The sequence below is a fragment of the Tachysurus fulvidraco genome, chromosome 1, assembly GCF_022655615.1.
Source record: "Tachysurus fulvidraco isolate hzauxx_2018 chromosome 1, HZAU_PFXX_2.0, whole genome shotgun sequence".
Lineage (NCBI taxonomy): Eukaryota > Metazoa > Chordata > Actinopteri > Siluriformes > Bagridae > Tachysurus > Tachysurus fulvidraco.
In genome coordinates this window covers 36973848-36995100 of record NC_062518.1, presented here as the reverse complement: position 1 = coordinate 36995100, position 21253 = coordinate 36973848, and the positions used below count along the sequence as shown (strand labels likewise).

Genomic DNA, 21253 nt, shown 5'->3' with positions numbered 1-21253 from the left:
TTCATTTATTCTAATTAAAGACTGAATTTCATCTTTTGAAGACTCAAACACAGATAAAAAACTATAACCAGTTGAGCCAGAGCCATTTCTTTTCACACTACACACTTGAATGGAATATAAAGACATCATGAATAATATCAGTGTGACCTCAACAACACAGAAAAGAACAAATAAACCACCTGGAAACCATTTTTACAATCATACAAATATATTACTTTTATTCAATAATATCCAATAATATGTCTCCCTCAGACTTAGTTATTATATAAATAGATACAGATTCTATTGCAAATGCAGGGTTGAGGATGGATGAGGAAGGTATAATGAACGGGGTCACGCTGACTTATTAAATAGGGGTCTCTCTCTCTCTTTTTTTATTTTTAAATGTGTCCAGTAAATGTCGGTTCATGCATGCTTTTAGAGTATGGTTACTTCCATGATTCTTCTTTCATTTCATTTTGCTTCGGCAACAAAGTCTTCCAGCATGTGTCCTTGAAAACTCTTGTAACAGTCCATGGTTATGTTTTTGGTGCCATGTTGTTTGGCTTTTTTTTTTTTTTTTCTTGTTTTGGTGAAACCAATCCTCCACACGATTCCACTTGGATTGTCCCTTTCTTTTATAAAAAATAGTGTCATTGGAAGACTGTTGAACTGTCTCGGTTTGGAAGACAAGAAACAAACAAAAATAAATAAATAAATACAATATGGTTCATTTTTAAAATCCTTTTCGGAAGACTTCTTTACAGTAATCTATCCAATTGGAGTAGGTCACACACATGGCTATAAGGTGTGAGTGTGTGTGTGTGTGTGTGTGTGTGTGTGTGTGTGTGTGTGTGTGTGTGTGTGTGTGTGTTTTAATAAAGAGAGTAATATCCAAAACAAGCAGTCCATATTGCTGCAGGAGTTCCAGGAACCTAAAGGTCATGAGCTCGATCTCCTTTTGAAACGTTTGGGCTGCTGTTTAATTCAAGTCCTGGTTAATTCCTTCTCGACTGTATGGTAGGTTTTAGACTACAATCCAATTTTACACTTTCCCAGACAGGAATGAATCACAGACTGCAATATTAGTCATGATGCAGAAGTGTATACTTACATAAACATGTCAGTTATAATCCAGTCCTAATCAGACCTCCATCAAATAAGCAAATAAAGGAAAAATAGTGCTTATCGGTGTCATGGCACATGGAGATCCAAACAAGGCCATTACACTCTAATGGCTTTAGAACAAATAAACAAATCTCATATGAAATGCAGTACGTTCTTCTGATATTAAATCATGAATTATTTAATGTGGTGATTACAAAAGAATTCATCGAACAACACAAAAGGCACAAAAGCACGTAGACTTTCACCGACGTAAAAAAAAAAAAAAAAACCCCGATTTGGGATGTTCTCTTGGGTGTCCTCCTGTTCCTGGTTCAACAGTGTTACATGGCCTGAAGTTGCATATTGGAACCTGATTGGCTCATATATTTTATGACAGAACACTCATCTTCAAAACTAACTCGAATGAATTCATCCAAAAGGGAAAAATCCTAAACTCCAGACTGTATAATGATTAAAGTGACTTTAAATTTCCATTAAAGCAAGACTGTAGACACGATATATTCTGTACTGTGACAGATATTCAGGAAAAAAATAAATGACCTTAGATCTACAAACAATAAAGACACTTGGGTTTGTATTCCTCTATTTCCGCAAAACTGCAGCTCAACATAAGGGGGGGTGAGAAAAGTTTCCACAAGGGGAAAACAGGACAGTGTAAAAATTACTGGAGCGCCTGAGAGGAGAGCCACAGCTCAGAGGGAATCACCGTTTAGTTGGACCTTGTGAGGAGGGCTGGGTTTCCTTTCTTTCTTTCTTTTTTTTTTTTTGTCTTTTCTGCTGCATTGCAGATGCAGGGATTGGGCTACACCTCAAAACCCCCACACGCACACACACACGCACGCACGCATGCACGCACGCACGCACACACACACACACACACACACACACACACACACACACACACACACACACACACACACAATTACAATAAGCACTTCTCCAGCAAGCATCACTCAGACTGGGCACGCTGCTTCACAATACACTTCATTTAATCTGTCTATCCAAGATACAGCACCTATGTTTGTCTTTTGTACTTCTACATGCCTCATTTATCTCTCTCTTTATGTTTCCTTTCTCATATACACTCAGACACACAGACACAAACACACACTATACATAGCAGGCAGTAACTGCATTATAGACACCCTTTTAAGACACATATTTCTTAATGATGCAGAAACGGAAGAAAGACATTAGAGGGAAGACAGAACACACACACACACACACACACACACACACACACACACACACACACACACACACACACACACACACACACACACACACACACACACTAATTATTTGATGTCAAAGAGTTATGATTCAATATGTTTGATTCAGAAATATGCAGAATTCTGCTAAAGCAGAGGAGAGTTCAGATATCGAAAAGAAGTCAACACACATCACAACTTTATCAATAAATGAGGATTTTTGATAAGTATCACTGCAAAAATATATTCAGGAATTAAAACTAACTTAAGCTAAATGAAAAAAAATCGCCACAAAAACACACTTTTCAACATAGAATCAAACACTGAAAAATGCAAAAATAAATAAATAAATAAATAAATAAAAATACTGTATATACCAATAAGTAGATGCTGCGTAAGACTACACCGCTGCCTGTATTGCCTAAACGATCTCATTCTGCATTTTATATAGATTTCCTATACACAGCTCTGTATGTGATCAGTGTTCCTGTACCTGAAGCTGAAGCAGTGCAAATAGCAAGAAGTACATCACTCCTTTTATTCAGCAAGTTATTGCAGATGGCACAGCATCGCTTTATCATAATCATCTTTAAAATGATCTGGAAGCCGAACGGATCGTTTTTTATTTTTGTCCCCAGGAGAGTTTGGAGGAAGAGATTAACATTGGAGTGTCAGGTGTCACGTTCTGGGCAATTTTAGATCAATCTACAGGCTTTAGATTCAAATCAGCACACTGTTGTTGATGATGCTGAAGTCGAGGATCGGCTGAAACAAATTACGAGTTATTCTGTGTCAGAAATGTTTTTGAGTCAATATCGTGTTAAGTTAAACACCACAGTGCAGGGATGATACAGCAATTTTGTGCAACTGGAGCTGGTTTTAAATTTACTGCATACAAACAATAACTTATATTCGACTGTTAACTTTAAAATGAACAAAATGGCACGAATTAAAGCCATGAGATATTGCACTAATGTCAATAATGTATACTTAATTGTTGCATTTTTTTTATTGATACTTTCCCCAAATTTTGACCCAGAATTCAACTCAAGCATAGTGCTCAGGGTCTGAAGGTTAAGAGTTTTGCTTAAGGTTCACTTCACTTCAGGTTCACTGGCAGTCCTGGGATTTGACTGCAGCTGGGAATCTTGACTTCTTTCCCCATTTCCTTCGTTGTGTTTGTTTTGTTTCCTAACTTTTTAAAGTATGCAAATGCAAATTATACCAATAAACCCACAAATCTTATTAATGAACTTTGTCTCCATCTACAGTACAAATAATGATCTCTCTGATTATTTAGTTTCCATCTAGCATGTGGATCTGTGTACTGTAATTTGAGCTTGAAATTAACTTGGGTATGCCAACTTTAGTTTTAAATTGAATAGCAAGGTTGGTGTGAATAATATTACACTAATACAATCCATCTTACAACAGACTCCAGGCCACATATGACAATTCTCACTCACCTATTTACTGATATTTCTATTGCAAGATTTGTTTCCATTTTTGACTTTGTTCCAGTTTTTCCAGTCATTTCTAGTTCCGACCTTCTGATGATGAACGTACCTGTAATAAATGTTAATAAAGTTTTATTGACAGGATAATGCTCACAACTGCACCCACTTCCAACTCAGACTATAACACGTTTCAATTCACCACAAACTCTGATGTCAGTGTTCCACAAAACTATTTAGACCTGATTAATAAAGTGTTTAACAGTAACCAGGCATAACAACAAAGTGAAGAACCTCACACCTCATATCCATCATGCCAACCCCAGCTACCTCCTTATAAGCAAAACTTCAGACGTATCATTCTAAAGAAAGCTGAGATACGTACTGTAGCATATACAAAGCATGCAGACATGTACTTAAAGTGATCTCCTGAACAAAAGCGGCTTTCAAACCGGCTTTCGATTGAACTAGCTTCTCTGAAACTTCCTCCAAAGCCTCTGTAAAACAGGAGCTCCTTGTTTACTATAAAGTCGTCCCGACCGTTTTGAAATTCTGCCGCAGCGTTGGTGTTTGTAGCATAATTAGCATAAATGAATCTCAGCTACATACACAGCCTAAAAACATCTGTAAATCTCCTCTGTAATTGGCCGTAGCCTGGAAATCATCCCTGGTCTTAAAACAGTGTGATTTGTAAAAGTGTATGCAAATAATGAGCTCTGCCTTGGGCATATGAGACAATGTGGCAAGAGGGAGTATGAGAGACTAAAAGAACAATTTAGCGGTTTAATTGAAGTCATTAATTAGACCAGGCCACTAGGTCTTAATCAGGCTTAACCTCTAAGGCATCTTCCTTTTTACCTTCGGCTTTCAAAACATTCACAAATTACTGTTTCTTTTATTTATATCAATCTTTTATTCATTAGTAGGAAAATGTATTTATTTTTTTTCTGTTTTGCTTGTTAACGAAGTGAATATGTGAGAAACTGTAGCTACTGGACACGTCAGTTCAGTTCGATTTGATTATATTTGTATATAGCGCTTTTAACGATCGTCTCGAAGCAGCTTTACAGAAATATAAATGATGACTAGATATAGATGACGGTGTACTTTATGGATGAAACTAGCCCTTCAGATTTAGTTTTGTACTGTAACGTTGTACTGTAAAGAAATTCACGGTTACAAATGTTCGAATCCGTTCTTTAAATGTTATTTGATTTCGACGTTTAAGAGTTTTCCAGTGCAATAAATAAACACCCCTGATTCCTAACACCGATGCAGCTATCTGTTATCTTTCTATCAGCTTTCCACCGTTCCTCCCTCTACTGCAGACAGAGAAGATTATTGCATTGATCTAAAAAGCAAAACTGCTATACACTGTGTGTCTTCATGCTGCACCCGGATACGTCTCCAAGATCGAAAAGAACTTCACTCTTAATTAGGAAAGACGTTCATGAGCATGGGGAGTGGATCACGTTTACGGATTAAAAAGCCCGGCTAGGCGACATATACAAAAGTATTATTAGAGAAAAAGAGAAAAGCCACTAATATCCAACACCAAAGAAAAATCTGAATGAAATGAACGCGATTTGTGATTTTGCATGATACTGTATTAGAAGACGAAAGACGGTTAATGCATCTTGTTCTGTTTTGCTTGGTTTTCCAATAATTGTCTTTGGTCAAATGTGGTCAAAATGTTGATTATAAGGCTATGGATTTGAAGAAAGCGCTGAATTGATTGTTTAGTAAATGAAACAGCTTTAAACAGCTTTTGAAATAGACAAGAAAAGACCAGATGAAATGGATCAGGAAAAAAAAGAGAGCAGCAGGAATATTACTCCCTGGGCATCTGGAGAAAAACCAATCAAAGCAAAAAAAAAAAAAAAGAAATAATAAAAAAAGGGATAATGTACCTCTGTTTCCACAGTTACGAGTCAACACTTACACATCCGCACACTTTCATCAGTTTTGAAGCTATTATATACGGGCAGAGAAAGCTTTTTAACTCCTTGGGGTGTATATCTTTATAGCATTATGATACAGGAAGGAGAGAATGTATTACTCATATGTGTGCTCTTTTTTCTATCAAATTTCCTTCTTTTGTTGTTTGTGTGTGTGTGAGCCTCACACAAGCATGCGAGTGTCTTAATGGTACCCTGGAGTACATGCTGGGTTTTTCCTGTGCTGTGGAGTGGAAAATTGACTCTATGTCACAAACTAATCAAACAGCAGAGGAGGCAAGGAGGAGATTACACTCAGCTTAGAGATACAGGAGGATGACTGCACAGGATCGACTGTACAGCACAACAACACCAACAGATGCTTCCAAAACAATACGGCCAAATTTCAAAGTCTTCCAGTGTCATAAGATGGTGCTTGAAATCGATGCTGGTCAGACAAAAGGCAAAAAAAAAAAGAAAAAAAGAAAAGAATAAGGGGTTAAATTAGGGGTTGAATGGTGTCACAGCTCATTTCTCTCTTAAAACATACATCCCGAATAACTCAGGGTTCTTATTGCTCAAAAAAATTCCCAGGTTCAAATAGGAAGGCGGTAACAGGAGAAGAGGAGTCCATCAGGCAGGGTTCATTGAGCTCCTGCATCATGGGTAATGGCATCAGTAATAGGACTGCATTGACTTTTTTTTTTTCCATGCCAATGCCATTTAGCTTGGTAAAGTGGCATAGGCTCTAGTTTTATCTCCTCCGGTCGCTAGGAGGCGCTAGTTTTAGGAGGCAATGGGTCATTCTTGTCATCATTGTTAACAGGAGAGTCTGAAGTTTTGGCTGTTTTCCGTGGTGGGCTCTGCTCGATGTCATGCAGTGAAGGCTCCCTGTACATGGCCACTACAGACACACAGAGAAATAGTTAGAATTTGTATAATTAATCTGTAATAATCTGTAAATTGTCACATATTGTTTTTTTTACATAATAAAAGACAGATGTATTGTCCAATAAATAAGGACTAAAATGTGTGTGTGTGTGTGTGTGTGTGTGTGTGTGTGTGTGTGTGTGTGTGCGTGCGTGCGTGCGTGCGTGCGTACGTGTGTGTGTGTGTTTACGCAATTCCTATTAAATACATTTCTAAATTAAATTAATAAATTCTTCAATTTCAACTATTTTAGTTAAAACAAACAAACAACAAACAAACTAAAACTATTTCACATAACAAATAAATAAATAAATGCTTGATTTGCACTACTATTTTAAATAACAAACAAACAAACAAACAAATAAATAAATGCTTCAATTCCAATTGAAATACTATTTTAGTTAAACAAAAAAAAACAAACAAACAAACAAATAAATAAATATGCATGGACACAAAGCACTTTTGTGTAATGATCATCATTTGCAAGCTTAGAGTTTATTGTAAAATAATAACAGTTACCAGACAGTTCTAAAGTAAAACCGCAAGATATCAGAGTATCTGAGGCCAAGAAAACTTACAAAAAATTCAAACCTTAATAAAAATCATTCTTAGTAAAGCCTAGAGAAGTCTAGCAGATGTTCTAACGCACCTTCAATGAGTTTCGGCAGGAAGTGGGCAGCTCCTTTTGTCTTTTTGACGCGGTTGCCCTTCATGACCTGGCCATCGCGGTTGATGCCGATGTACCAGGCTCGGCCTGACTGTGTCTGCCGGTACAGGATGGACGAGTAGGTCACGTAGTAATTTTCAAACACACACTCTTTGAATTTACACTCTGGCGTGAAGTGTTCCTGTAAGACAAAAAATACCCACACACACACACACACACACACACACACACACACACACACACACACACACACACACACACACACACACACACACACACACACACACACACACACACACACAAACCAACCGATTACCAATTTTACCAAACACTAGTATCTGCTAAAGCTTCTGAAGTTGAAGGTCAAGCTTCTTTCTAGCAAGCTGGAAAAAGACTGTGTATGCCATGTCGTACACACACAGACACCAAAGTTAGTAATAACCATTTCATATCTAACTGATACACACACATACCGTATATAATTATATAAATATAGTATAAATGGTTTGAGAAGGCTGAAGCACAAGTTGCTGTGTCACTGTATGCATACAAGTACACAGGTGTAGTCAAAGAAAGAAGTGAACAAAGACGACGGGCTGGAACAAGATGCGGAAAAAGCGAGGGATGTATTGTTTCTGTTGCTGAGCAGAGCAAACTGTGACATCACAAGGTGACTGTAAGTTACATGGAGTAATCTGTGGAGAAATTGGCGCGATTAGACAAGCCGAGGACGTTTTTGTGGTGTCATCGTTGTGTTGTTGACTAAAGGACGTACAGTAACGTATTATTATAAGACTCAGTGTTCTGAGATAAAAGCTCTCAGTGTTCTGAGCATTGAAGAAATGTAAATAAGAGTTGCAATCCCTAATTGTTCCCTGGTTGTTCTCCGATTGTTCTATTATACACTCTTTGACTACAGCTTGTCAAAATCACGGAAAATCAAGAAGCCTAACATCAAATCAACACAGACGGTCACACCGACAACAGTAGATAAAATAATCACTTCCCCACTTTACATGAGGTGACTGCAGTATTTACTTTAGATCAATAAACACAGACACATTAGTTGGTTAAATCTATAAAACCATACATTGTGCTGATTTGGCAAAATAAACACATCCTGAACTCAGGATCACACGCCAGCTGGCTGGCTGATATGCTTTCATGGAGACATTCATGATTTCAGACTTCTGAGGTAAGATGAATGCAGCACTAGATCTATGGCAGCATTTAATTCACTACTGTATTACATCAAATGTTTAGAGTGTTTAGACTTGTCTTCATAAGTTCTGGGACATTTTCCCTCTTGCTGGATTTCCTCCCTCTCTGTGTTCTGGTGCCTCACGTTTTACAACAAGAGCTATGGCTCAAACACACACACACACACACACACACACACACACACACACACACACACACACACACACACACACACACACACACACACACACACACACACACACACGCATGCATGCATGCATTCACACACACACACACACACACACACACACAAATGAAAAAACAAACAAACATGACAGCCTTTATCTTTATCAACAATTGACATGACAATTTTTGGATATTGAACTCAAGGTTAAAAAACAAAACAAAAAAAAACAAAATAAAACAAAGTTTAAGTTGGATTTGAGTTGACTGACATTTTTAAGTCTTACAGTGTAGTTTATTCGAGTGTACAAGAATACAGGATCTCTCTCTCTCTCTCTCTCTCTCTCTCTCTCTCTCTCTCTCTCTCTCTCTCTCACACACACACACACACACACACACACACACACACACGAATCAGACAAATGCTTGAAAATTTTCCTGCATCTCAGCATTATTGCATTATTTCTTTATATAAATAAAGATGCATAAAGGCATGACACACACACGCACACACAGAAGAAAAAAAACATGACAGCCTTTATCTTTATCAACAATTTTCATGACAATTTTTGGATATTTAAATTTATTGGTAAAAAAACAAAACAAAAATAAACAAAATAAAACAAAGTTTGTTGGATTTGAGCTGACTGACATTTTTAAGTTTAACCACTGAAATGTCTTACAGTGTAGTTTATTCAAGTGTACAAGAATACAGGATCTCTCTCTCTCTCTCTCTCTCTCTCTCTCACACACACACACACACACACACACACACACACACACACACACACACACACACACACACACACACACACACACCCTTTGTTATCCACTAGTCTTTCTTCATGAGGCATTGCACTCCAGCACAGTCATTCAGCTGATTTTAGACTAGCAGCACTACACAAGTCTAATCTTCCCTCAATGGCTACAAAGCACTGAACACCTTCAATCTGTAAATCCCTGCAGAAGATCGGAGCCTGTCAGTAAGCAAAGACTAACGTCTCATTCTCCTCATCCCTCTTCCTACCTCTTACCATGCTTGCCCCCCCTTCTTCTCTCCACCTATCCTTTACTTTTTTCGTGCATGTGTTCCCTCCATCTCCACCCCTTGCTGTCATTTTGTAACCTTGTCAGGGAACAAACCAATTTCCAGGATTGATTAGGATCCTTGGTGTGGCTGGTGAGCTGAGAAGCTGAATAAGGGGTTCTCTTCTCTTCTATTCCTCTTTTTTTCTCTTTCTGTCTCAATTGGTTGAAACATGTGCACTGTCAGCAGGAGGGGGTTAATATGTTAGTCAAATGATATGAGCATGTTTGACTTATTTAGTTACACAATCATCATTTCTTTTCTTTGTAATATTGGTGAGAACTGATCTGTAGCTGTGCTTAATTAACTAGAAGTGCAAACATTACATAATTTGCTAACATTATAATGGATCTGTGTACTCCACAGATTTACAGATTCTATCCACTTTATAAATCCATATAAATCCACTTTATGCAAAGTGAACATTTCAGACACTTATTTGTCCATCTGTTAAATCTTGTCCTCGGTGTAAAACACCTGGGCACAAACAATAAGGGCTTTGAGCCAAGGCTTCTCCCTGCTTTCATTAAGTAATTAAGGTATTAAACCGAAGTCTTACAGAGGACAGGCAGAAAAATGTGTGAGAGAGAGAGAGAGAGAGAGAGAGAGAGAGAGAGAGAGAGAGAGAGAGAGAGAGAGAGAGAGAGAGAGAGAAAGAGAGAGAGAGAGAGAGTGATCTAGACTAACAAACTCCCTCCCACCCTCCAATCCCCTCCCTCCCTCCTCCCTCCCTCCCTCCCTCCCTCTCTCGATCCCTCTCTCGCTTGTTGGTTCTTGTGATAGAGTGTGGTGCAGGATGAGAAATTGTGAAGACAGAGCATTGTGATAGATAGACAGATAGATAGATAGATAGATAGATAGATAGATAGATAGATAGATAGATAGATAGATAGATAGATAGATAGATAGATAGATAGATAGATTTTCAAAACTCTAAAACACTGAAATTGTTACATCATATGTACTGACAATATCTTAATCATGCATTAGTAAAGAGGAGAAAGAAAAAACTCCTTATTAAGTGAAAGAATAATTACAGAGAAAGAGAGAGAGAGAGAGAGAGAGAGAGAGAGAAAAAGAGAGAGAGATGCAAGTGTGTGTGTGTGTGTGTGTGTGTGTGTGTGTGTGTGTGTGTGTGTGTGTGTGTGTGTGTGTGTGTGTGTGTGTGATATGTACAGCACTTTAACTCCACACAGGATGAGTCTCTCTATTAGGCAGTAATTAGGAGCCGCTGAATAAATGGCAGAGTTCCTGATCTTCCTCTTCCCTTCTCATTAAACACTAAAGGGTCCGGCGTGGCCTGTTAAAGCACAAGCTTCCCTCAGAGACCATCAGTAATAAAGACCCTCTCCACAATGTGTATGCAAGTATGATGAGATGAGACAGGGACAGAAAGATTATAGAAACGAGAGAGAGAGAGAGAGAGAGAGAGAGAGAGAGAGAGAGAGAGAGAGAGAGAGAGAGAGAGAGAGAGATCTTCAGCAGTTCTCAGAGGGGTGCCAGACAAACGCGCCGAGCTCAGTAGGAGAAAAAGACAAAATGCTTCAATATATTGCAGCCTGGCAGCAGAATCTACATCTCTCTATTTACTTCACGTATTTGTTCGTTTTGGACCAAATCCCACAGCTTCGATTCTGTATATTCCTCATCCTTTTTCTGCTCCTGCTGTCCCGATGTTATCATTTCTCTCCATCACCGTCTCACTTTCTACATCTACATCCACAGGGGAGGCTGTGCGCCATTAGTAGCGCTTTACAATATAATATGTTAGAAAATAATAAGACTCTAAACTAACAGGCTTAACTGGGATGTGATGAGTTTCTCAGGTTGAGGTTGTGATCAGTGCAGTGTGATAATACCAGGTTTAGACCTGCTTCTGTGCTAAGGGTTTAGGTTTTACTATTCACTGTGTAATATTGCTCCATATGAAATAAAGCCTAGCAAAATGAACACCTTTCTGAATGAATGATTAAATACTTTATTGTAGCTGTAGTGAGTATTATGTCTAGTGCGGTTTATCACATCAAGTTGTTCACAAGATTTGAAAAAGATTGTATTTTTTTTAGAAGATCACACTGGAGATAAGTTCAGCTTGAAGTTTAAATAACACAAAAATAAGGGGAAGCTGCCATGTGCACATGTCTATATTCATCCCCAGGCTTTCGCGCATTTATCTAGTTTTTCCTAGAAGCTTTTTCTCTCTAATGCTGGTTAATTTCTGCAAACTTAATTGCATTAGCATTAATGGGCAGTAGGTGGCTCTCTCTAACACACTGTTCACAGAGTCATCAGGCTGCTGATGAGCCATAAGCCAGTATTAGAAAACTAAACCAGAGACACACACACACACACACACACACACACACACACACACACACACACACACACACACACACACACACACACACACACACACACACACACACCTTTACACTGTCAATCACTTTCTGCTTCACTTTCCCCTCACAGTCGAGGTTTCCTCTAATTAGGTTCTGCTTCCTGGTGTAGGTCCAGTGTATTAACATGATGCAATAAAGTGCAGATGGTAGAGAGGCATCAATACTCAAGTGGCAGTTAAAGCAAGGCAGCAAGGCTCTGACATGAGGATGAGCTTCCTGTCAAACTACACCATAGACAGGACAGAGGGTCTGATGGAATAGACAAGAGATCGCAAAGAAAAGACAAGGCAAGGACAGGGGAAGAGAGAAGAGGAGTGGAAAAAAGAGGAAAGGAAATAAGGAAAGAAAAGGAAAGGAAATGAAAGGAAAGGACTTGTTAAACATGTTAGAGCTCATGTGTATAGAAGAGGACAGTTACTTTCCTCTAACTACTTTCATGTGCTCTGTGATGTTACATAAGCAGCAACTGAAAAAAGCCCTTTCACCAAAAAAAAAAGAATACGCCATTATCCACTGAGACTTATATATTTATACAACTGAGCAATTGAATGCTCAGGGGCCCAGCAGTGGCAGCTTGGTGGAAGTTGGAATCAAACTCACAACCTTCCGATTGGTAGCCCAACACCTTAACCACTAGGCTACCACAATCCCCTGTCAGCTTGTCAGTAACATGTTTCAAACATGTTACACATTTTATAAAAACAGTCACACATTTTTAGCTCATGTCACAGTAATGCCCGAATCATCACCTGACCACATGACCCATCAGCCCCTGTCTGTCACATGACCATGCATGTCACATCTCACTGAGGTCTCACACCTGCTCTGTTTCCCCTAATCCACATCCCTATTTTACTTCTGCTTTCTCTTACATAATTGTCATGCTCCTGTTGATGATGCCTTTTGTTATATATATATATATATATATATATATATATATATATATATATATATATATATATATATATATATATATATATATATATATATATATGTGTGTGTGTGTGTGTGTCTGAGTATTTCAGCTTTAGGCTTAGCAGCTTTGCCCTAGAAGTGTTCTCACCTTAACTTAAATAAAACCTTCAATAAGTGAGCAGTTAATCATTTCGACAGAGATTTAGCTTTCCTTATTTATTTGCTCTTCTCTATAATTTGTTTGGTCTTCGGCAATAATAGTGATTAAGCTGTAGAACATTACTGCAGCTGTTTAAAAAGTCTTTGTCTGGCAGAAAATAATAAAGACATTTTTTTAATAAATTTAAAAAAATAATGATGATTGAAATCTCTCAATGTAAATCGTTTCCACTGACCATATACACTAGATAGTTCAGCAATATTCACTGTACAACATTCAATATTTTTTTCTCTCACAGCTGGTTCATGGCTTTAAGTGTCAGATTTGTGTAAGATTGAGAACCTTATGATGGACCATAGGTCAGGATGGAGAATGAAGGAGTCCTGGATGAACACCTGCATGTTTCTGCATCTCTGACCCAGAAACAGCATGAGAGGTGTGTGTGTGTGTGTGTGTGTGTGTGTGTGTGTGTGTGTCCTCTGCCTTTCACCTTGACTAACGGAACCTACAGGGAGTTTGGGGATTTTCCAAAGAGAACAAGCGTGCAGCTTCTCCCCTCCCTCCTTTTCTTGCTCACTTTCCCTCTGCATCTCTCCCTCTCTATCTTTCCTGTGATCTGTACCTTAAATTTTGCTTCTGTTTACCTCCCACTGAAGACTTCACAGTTTTCTGCTCTCAATTCTGTAAAGGTCTGGAGAAAAAAAAAGTAGTTTGGAGCAAGAGCATCGTGTGTGTAGATAAAGATGAGAGTGCTGGAGTGCTGACCTAGCAAACAGAAAGAGGAATGTATGATTTTGAAAATAGAAGGTCACAACAGTGTGTGTGTGTGTGTGTGTGTGTGTGTGTGTGTGTGTGTGTGTGTGTGTATGCATGCGTGTGTGTGTGTTGTGGGGTGTTCCTTTATATACTGGTCTTTGAGGTCACTTGCAAACATTTAATATCAGCAGCAACACACTTATTACTTTATTTGTGTGTTTGTGTTTGTGTTTGTGTGTGTATGTGTGTGTGTGTGTGTGTGTGTGTGTGTGTGTGTGTGTGTGTGTGTGTGTGTGTGTGTGTGTGACCCTGAAAACTCTCCCTTCTACATGCCACACAAATGTCACGTAATAAAAGAGACTTTTCCAAAGCTGCAATACACACACACAGACACACACACACACACACACACACACACACACACACACACACACACACACACACACACACACACACACACACACACACACACACACACACACACACACACACACACACACACACACACACACACACACACAAAACCACCAGAGTCATTGTGATTACTGATGTCCTGTGAGCTGAGAAGTCTCCAGCTCGACTTGTGTCACAGCTGCACAGAGCCGATACACACAGTGGTGTTTGAATACACATTACAGCTCTTAAGCTGCTAACTGGGACTAAACTCCAGAACAATAAATCACTCACACTGTAAATACTGAATCATCCTAATGAAATGTGCAGCAATGGATTCATGGCTAGCTACTTGTGTATGCGTGGACATGTATGAGTGTGTGTTTGTGTGAGCTGGGAGGTGACTGATGCTGTACCCAAGTTGCAGCACCTTTGCAATGCCAATGCAGCATTCTTAGGAACAGCCCCCTTCAACCCACCCCCAGTCTTCATCCCTCACACTGGCTGGTCACATGACCTGAGGTGATCCCTATCTTGCACCTGCACCCCTGCAACTAAATGAAAGAGAAGAAGAAAGAGCAGACAAGAGAGAGAGAGAGAGAGAGAAAGAGAGAGAGAGAGAGAGAGAGAGAGAGAGAGAGAGAGAGAGAGAGAGAGAGAGAGAGAGAGAGAGAGAGAGAGAGAGAGAGAGAGAGAGAGAGAGAGAGAGAGAGAGAGAGAGAGAGAGAGAGAGAGAGAAAGAGAGAGAGGGGAACAGATAATAATGCTCCCAATTACTGTATTCTGAGATGCTGCTTGGCTGATGTACTGAAAAAGAACTGCTATAAATGCGATAAATAAGTCTTTTCCATTTGGGTTAAAAAATGCAAGTCGTACATTTTCCTGCTAGTGACTGATGTAACCACAGAAGCCGAGCGAGGTTCGTATTCATGGTAAACCACAAGCCATGTTTTCCAGCACATTGTCGCTGAGAACTCTGCAAAGATTTAAGTGTTGTCTGTGGTCTGTGTTCATTCAGTAACCACCATGTCCTGCTTAGAGTCACAGTGGAGTAGCAGCAGCAGACTAGTCTAGAATACTGGCTATGAGGAGGTGACATAATGAGGAGGACACCAACTTACTATAGAGCACCACACACACACACACACACACGCACACGCACACAGCACCCCGACACACATGCGCACACACACACACACACACACACACACACACACACACACACACACACACACACACACACACAACACACACACACACACACACACACAGCAACACACACACAGTGACACACACGCAAACAAACACACACACACACACACACACACACACACACACACACACACACACACACACACACACACACACACACACACACACACACACACACACACACACAGCAACACACACACAGTGACACACACGCAAACAAACACACACACACACACACACACACACACACACACACACACACACACACACACACACACACACACACACACACAAGAAAACACACATACGCACACCTCTAAAGATAATTTAGCAAAGCCGGTCCAATTACAGGTGTGTTTTTAGGGAAGTTGGAGAAAACCATAAAACTAAAGAAAAGTTACACACAATAAGCGATTTTCTACACTGCTTTAACACAGCAACACACTCATCATACATATTTCTGCAATAAAAAAAGTCACCCAGGGTGCAGTTGATCACTGATACACTAAATCCTATTTCAGACTAGTACAGGGTCTGTTCTCCTGGTGTTCTGTAAACATTTAATAAACACACATTGTGAACATCTGAGTCAGCACCAACTCTGAACCATAATCTCTAGAATTGTAGAAAAACAACAGTTAGCCAACTGTCAGAACTGCACCATTCCTAAATTACCCAAATCTCGAGTAGCAGCGTACACAGTTATCCTCTCTGGCACTAAAAATGAGTTCATGAACTCCAGATAAACTCTTAATTTTTTTTTTTTTCAACTAAGCACTTCCTAATTCCCCCACAGAACATTCAGGGAAGTTCAGCTGTGTAAGATAAAAAACATGAGAGTAATCTCAGTAATCTTCTCTGCATAAAAGATTGCTTTACAAAACTTGTAAAAAGATTTAGCATTCATTTCTTAAACGTATTATAGACATACCTGTAAGTAGATATTTTATATTAAACCTGTTCCTAGACTTTGTTTGGTGTTGCAAGCTTAAATCTGTCAATTGCTTTAGCATTAATGGGCTATTTATTTGCCAACTAAACTTTAATAATCTTTATACATAATAATAATAATAATAATAATAATAATAATAATAATAATAATAATAATAATAATAATAATAATACATTTTATTTAAAGGCGCCTTTCTAAACACTCCAGGTCATCATACAAAAGAAGAAGAACAATAAAAAAATAAATAGTTATAGAATAGTTACATAGAAATACAAATTGGACCAACATTATAAATCATGATGTAGAATAAGCTAAACTAAACAGATGAGTTTTAAGCTGAGATTTAAATGATGAAAGAGAATCAATATTACGGAGCTCAGATGGAAGAAAGCTGAGCTGAGGTGCAAAGTAACTGTGAAATGAGTGGAAAAAAAAGACCTAAGAGTGCGAGTTGGTTGGTTTTGGAGTATGAAGAAGATCAAGAAGATATGAAGGTGCAAGATTGGGGATAGCTTTAAATGTTAGAAGAAGAATTTTATACTTCATATAAAAATGAATGGGAAGCCTGTGTAGCTGTTCCAGAACAGGTGTGATAGGATGGATAGAGGGATATAAATAAAAGCATAATGATTTGCCAATAAATGAGTGTGTGTGCCTTGTGATGGGTTGGCACTCCGTCCAGGGTGTATCCTGCCTCGATGCCCGATGACGCCTGAGATAGGCACAGGCTCGCCGTGACCCGAGAAGTTCGGATAAGCGGTAGAAAATAAATGAATGAATCATTTGCCAATACATTTTGTATGAATCAACATTCTCTCTTATATTTCATTTATTCAAATCTAATTGTAAATGTTAGGTTTATTTAGGCTTATTGTCATGAAGATTTCGGGTCTTCACTGAGATGAGGCTAATCTCATGAGGATCCTGAGGCATCTAGAGATGTACAGTACCAGCTCCAGTTGGATTCCGCTTCATGAGGATCTTGAACATTCTAAGAGAAGAAAGCCAACTCCATGTGGTCTCTGAGGACAACAACCTCCTCATCAATACACGATTGTCAGACTGTATATTTATAAATCACATCCTCTACAGTCACCCGAATGAGGATGAGGTTTGCTTTTGAGTCTTGTTCCTCTAAAGGTTTCTTCTAGGTGAGTGTACAGAAAATGTATACTGGAGTCTCCTCTGTCACCTCAGGCTAATTCATTGGGGATAAATACAAACTAATTTAAATATAAGTCTAATATTAATCTTGGATTTGGTATGATATTAATCTTTGTATAATATTAAACAGTTTTGTATCATGTTCCGAATTGAATTGAATTATTAGTTGTCTTGTTTGTCTCACACCTCTACATTTGGGGGTTCGATTCCCACCTCCGCCTCTTTTCATGTTCTCCTTGTGCCTCGGGAGATTCCTCCACACACTCCAGTTAAGTACCACAGCCAAAACACATGATTTGTAAGCATCTCTATATTGTAAATAGTGTGTGTGATGGAGCCCTGTGATATGATGGCACCCCGATCATTGTGTCCCTAGTCTCAGCCTCAGACATCAAGCACACATATTGTTGGCTGAGCATCTGATAGATTGTGCCACACCAAATTAGAAACACTTCAGGAGTTTCAAAGTCATCATCAGATTGGTTGGATCCTACAGGATTTCTGAGATTTGTGTCGGCTTATTTAACATTTCGCCCTGAAACAAAGCCTTCTCATGGAAAAAGGAAGCTGTTGCGTTTACACAGAATTTTCCAAATGATACAAAATTCACTCATTCATTTGCAAGACTTTCTTGAATGATCTATGGTTTCATGATCTAATGATCTGGTCTGTTTTTATAGGAACATTACATTTTCATACAACTAAACTTGATGCTAAACAAACCTAACTGTGACTGGTTGCTATACATGTCAGTCAGATGCTCTCTTGCGTGCTCTAATAAAAAATAATAATAAAAGCTGCTGGTGACATGAGACCAGTCCCCCACGCCCCGTCTCGTCCCCCCCCAACCCCAACCTTGTGTCCCAAGCACCCTGGGATAGGATCATGGTTCCCCATAAACCTTTGTAGGTTAAGCAGCTCAAAAATGGATAGATGTTTTAATTGAATTCCAATCTGGAAAATTCAGCGCTCATGAGAAAGTCATTTTCCAAATAGAAAAAGTTTCCACTTTTCCATAAACATTATGATCAGCTGTGTTATTTCGTTCCTGTATAATTGCTCATGTTGTCAACTCAATCGTACAGACGGCATAATAAATTTGCGCTGTTACTGTTTGCTTCCTGGGTTCCAGTTTCTGATCTTTGCTTTGTTATTTCAATTTGGCTTTCAGATTCTTTTGTCTTTGTAATTGGTTGTCATGCTTGACATTTTGGAGATCTTGGTTTTGGCGTTATGTAGTGGATGTCCTTATCCGACATTCCCCGGTCTTACTCTCTGGTCTTGTTTCATCTCATACACAGAAACAATGCAATCTTGTCATGCTGCACCAGTAACACTTTGATTAACTGTGTTATTTTGTTTGTAATGCTTGTAACAAGTGAGTGTGTGTGTGTGTGTGTGTGTGTGTGTGTGTGTGTGTGTGTGTGTGTGTGTGTGTGTGTGTGTTACAGTGGATAATCCAGAAACTTTGCCCAAATTTACATACAGTTCTCAGTCACAAACATAAAAAATATTAAGATGATAATAATAATCATCAGAAATCTGCAGTGGATTTGGACTGAAGTGACTTTCATATCAGTAATGATCTTTATTATACTTGATATTACATTTCTATATAATCTGAGCTTCGGCTTTTAGAAAATCATACAATAATTGCCAATTAAAATGATTTGAAATCACAGGCTCATTTAAACAAATCTTTTGCTCATAAAAAACAAATTTTTGATATCATGATGATTACATTATTATACATTTTCTGTACACTCACCTAACAGAACTCTGTTTCTTTCTGGTCTCTTTAAAACTTTTTATGTACTTGTTAAACGATTTTATTTATTTTTCATCCATGTTTAATTTTATTTTAGAATTTTGGTAGACTTGTGGAATTGAGGCAAGTCCATATCTTAATATTGCAGAGGTTTTCTCCAGAAATCACCCTTCTTTCACTTGGATTATGGATGTGTTCTCCTGAGATCCTCCTTGCTCTGCCCTGAGTAAACAAAAAGCACACAGGCATCTGTTTGTCTGTGTGTGCTGTGATGCCGAGACCTGCACCGCCACCTTACAGCGACATTTTCCTGCTCCTCATGCTAATACAGCCTACAGCGTCACTTCAGCATCCACCGTGTTATGGATATAGCTGATAGGCACATAGAACCGTTGGCCAATCAGAGCGGTGCTGCAACTTCTTCACCTTTACCAAGAAGAAGAGAGAGCAGCACCCCAGCGGAGGTAATAGACGAGTAATACGAGCTCTAACGTATGTTTCTTGCTCTCCTCTATTTCAGAGCACCCACTGGACACCAAGGACGACACGCCCTAAGCCTGCCATGAGCCGCCAGTCTCCTGGGTTCTGCCTTACCCCTGAACTGCCTCCGAACACCCATGCAGCTAAACCCGCCATGTCTCACACCAAAAAAAACCTTCTCTTAGCAAAAACTATTTTCCTTTTTTCCCCACTAAAATCTCATTGAAACTAAAATTGCACTGAAGTCCAAGATTCCTGACCTCTAGCGTGTTTGTGTCCATGCCTCTCGCAGACAGAGTCAGTTGTAATTTAATATAATTAGCAATGTGTGCTTTGAGTTATGTGTATGTATTGGTCTAGAGCATGGTGTTCAAAGGTGGCCATGGTTGCTTTTCAAACTGGGAACATTTGATCTGATGCAAATCTGAGTGGGACTGCTCCTGGCTCCACTGCAGCCTTCATCTTACATCATCACAAACATGCATTGAGAACACAACGCGTCTTACTATGTTTTTATTAGTGCTACTATACACGGTAAGACATCTCACCTCTACCGTTCTCCTCAGATTCACCTTCCACTCATGGTAAAGGTGTGTTTTGGAAACTAATGATGTCATCATCATTGAGCTAAAACAAATTTGCAGATTACTTCCTTTACTAGTGCAGACCCGAGTATGTACAGTCACAGCGATCGCGTTACAGATCCAGTTCAACTGAACTCACACCTCCGCCTACTGCTTGTCACATGACAGCTTTCATATTACCAACTTCTCAGTTTCAGACTAAACCACCAGTGTAAATGCCTCATTAGTATGTATGTTAGTTAACACAACATGTTGCAATTCTTCCTCTCACCTGACTGTGGCAGCAGACTGTGTGAACACAGGTAGCTAAATTGTAAGAGCCCTTTTTATTTATTTATTTATTTATTTATTTATTTATTTATTTATTTATTTATTTATTTATGTCAACCTGCAAAACACTTTTACTGAATATTTATGGCTACCACCAAAAAAGAACAAAGTTAACACTAAGGACTGATAACTTCCAAAGAGCTGAAAACAAGAATGATTTTTTTAACCGAGTGCCATAGCTAATGCATCTGGCTTGTACGTCAACAGACTGACAGTAATTAAGGAATAAATAACTTGAGATTTACAAAACAAATCATGCACATGGCAAAAATATTCAGAATATCAGTGGGAAGAAGCAGAAGGACTTTTTTTTCCCCAAAGATTACTAGAGGAAAGTGTTCCCAGAATAGTGGAGAATATGTTT

General features: G+C 38.8%; 1 protein-coding gene across 1 annotated transcript in view; it reads right to left on the bottom strand.

The window, feature by feature from the left end:
* Positions 1–239: 239 nt before the first annotated feature.
* The window catches only part of fgf11a (fibroblast growth factor 11a), a 71479-nt gene continuing 50465 nt past the window's right edge, over positions 240–21253 (bottom strand). The window contains exons 4-5 of the mRNA XM_047801683.1: positions 7289–7487; positions 240–6613 (exon numbers count right to left, since the gene is read on the bottom strand). Of these exons, the coding sequence (XP_047657639.1) occupies positions 6480–6613; positions 7289–7487 (333 nt within the window). The 3' untranslated portion in view covers positions 240–6479. The remainder of the gene's footprint in view (positions 6614–7288; positions 7488–21253) is intronic.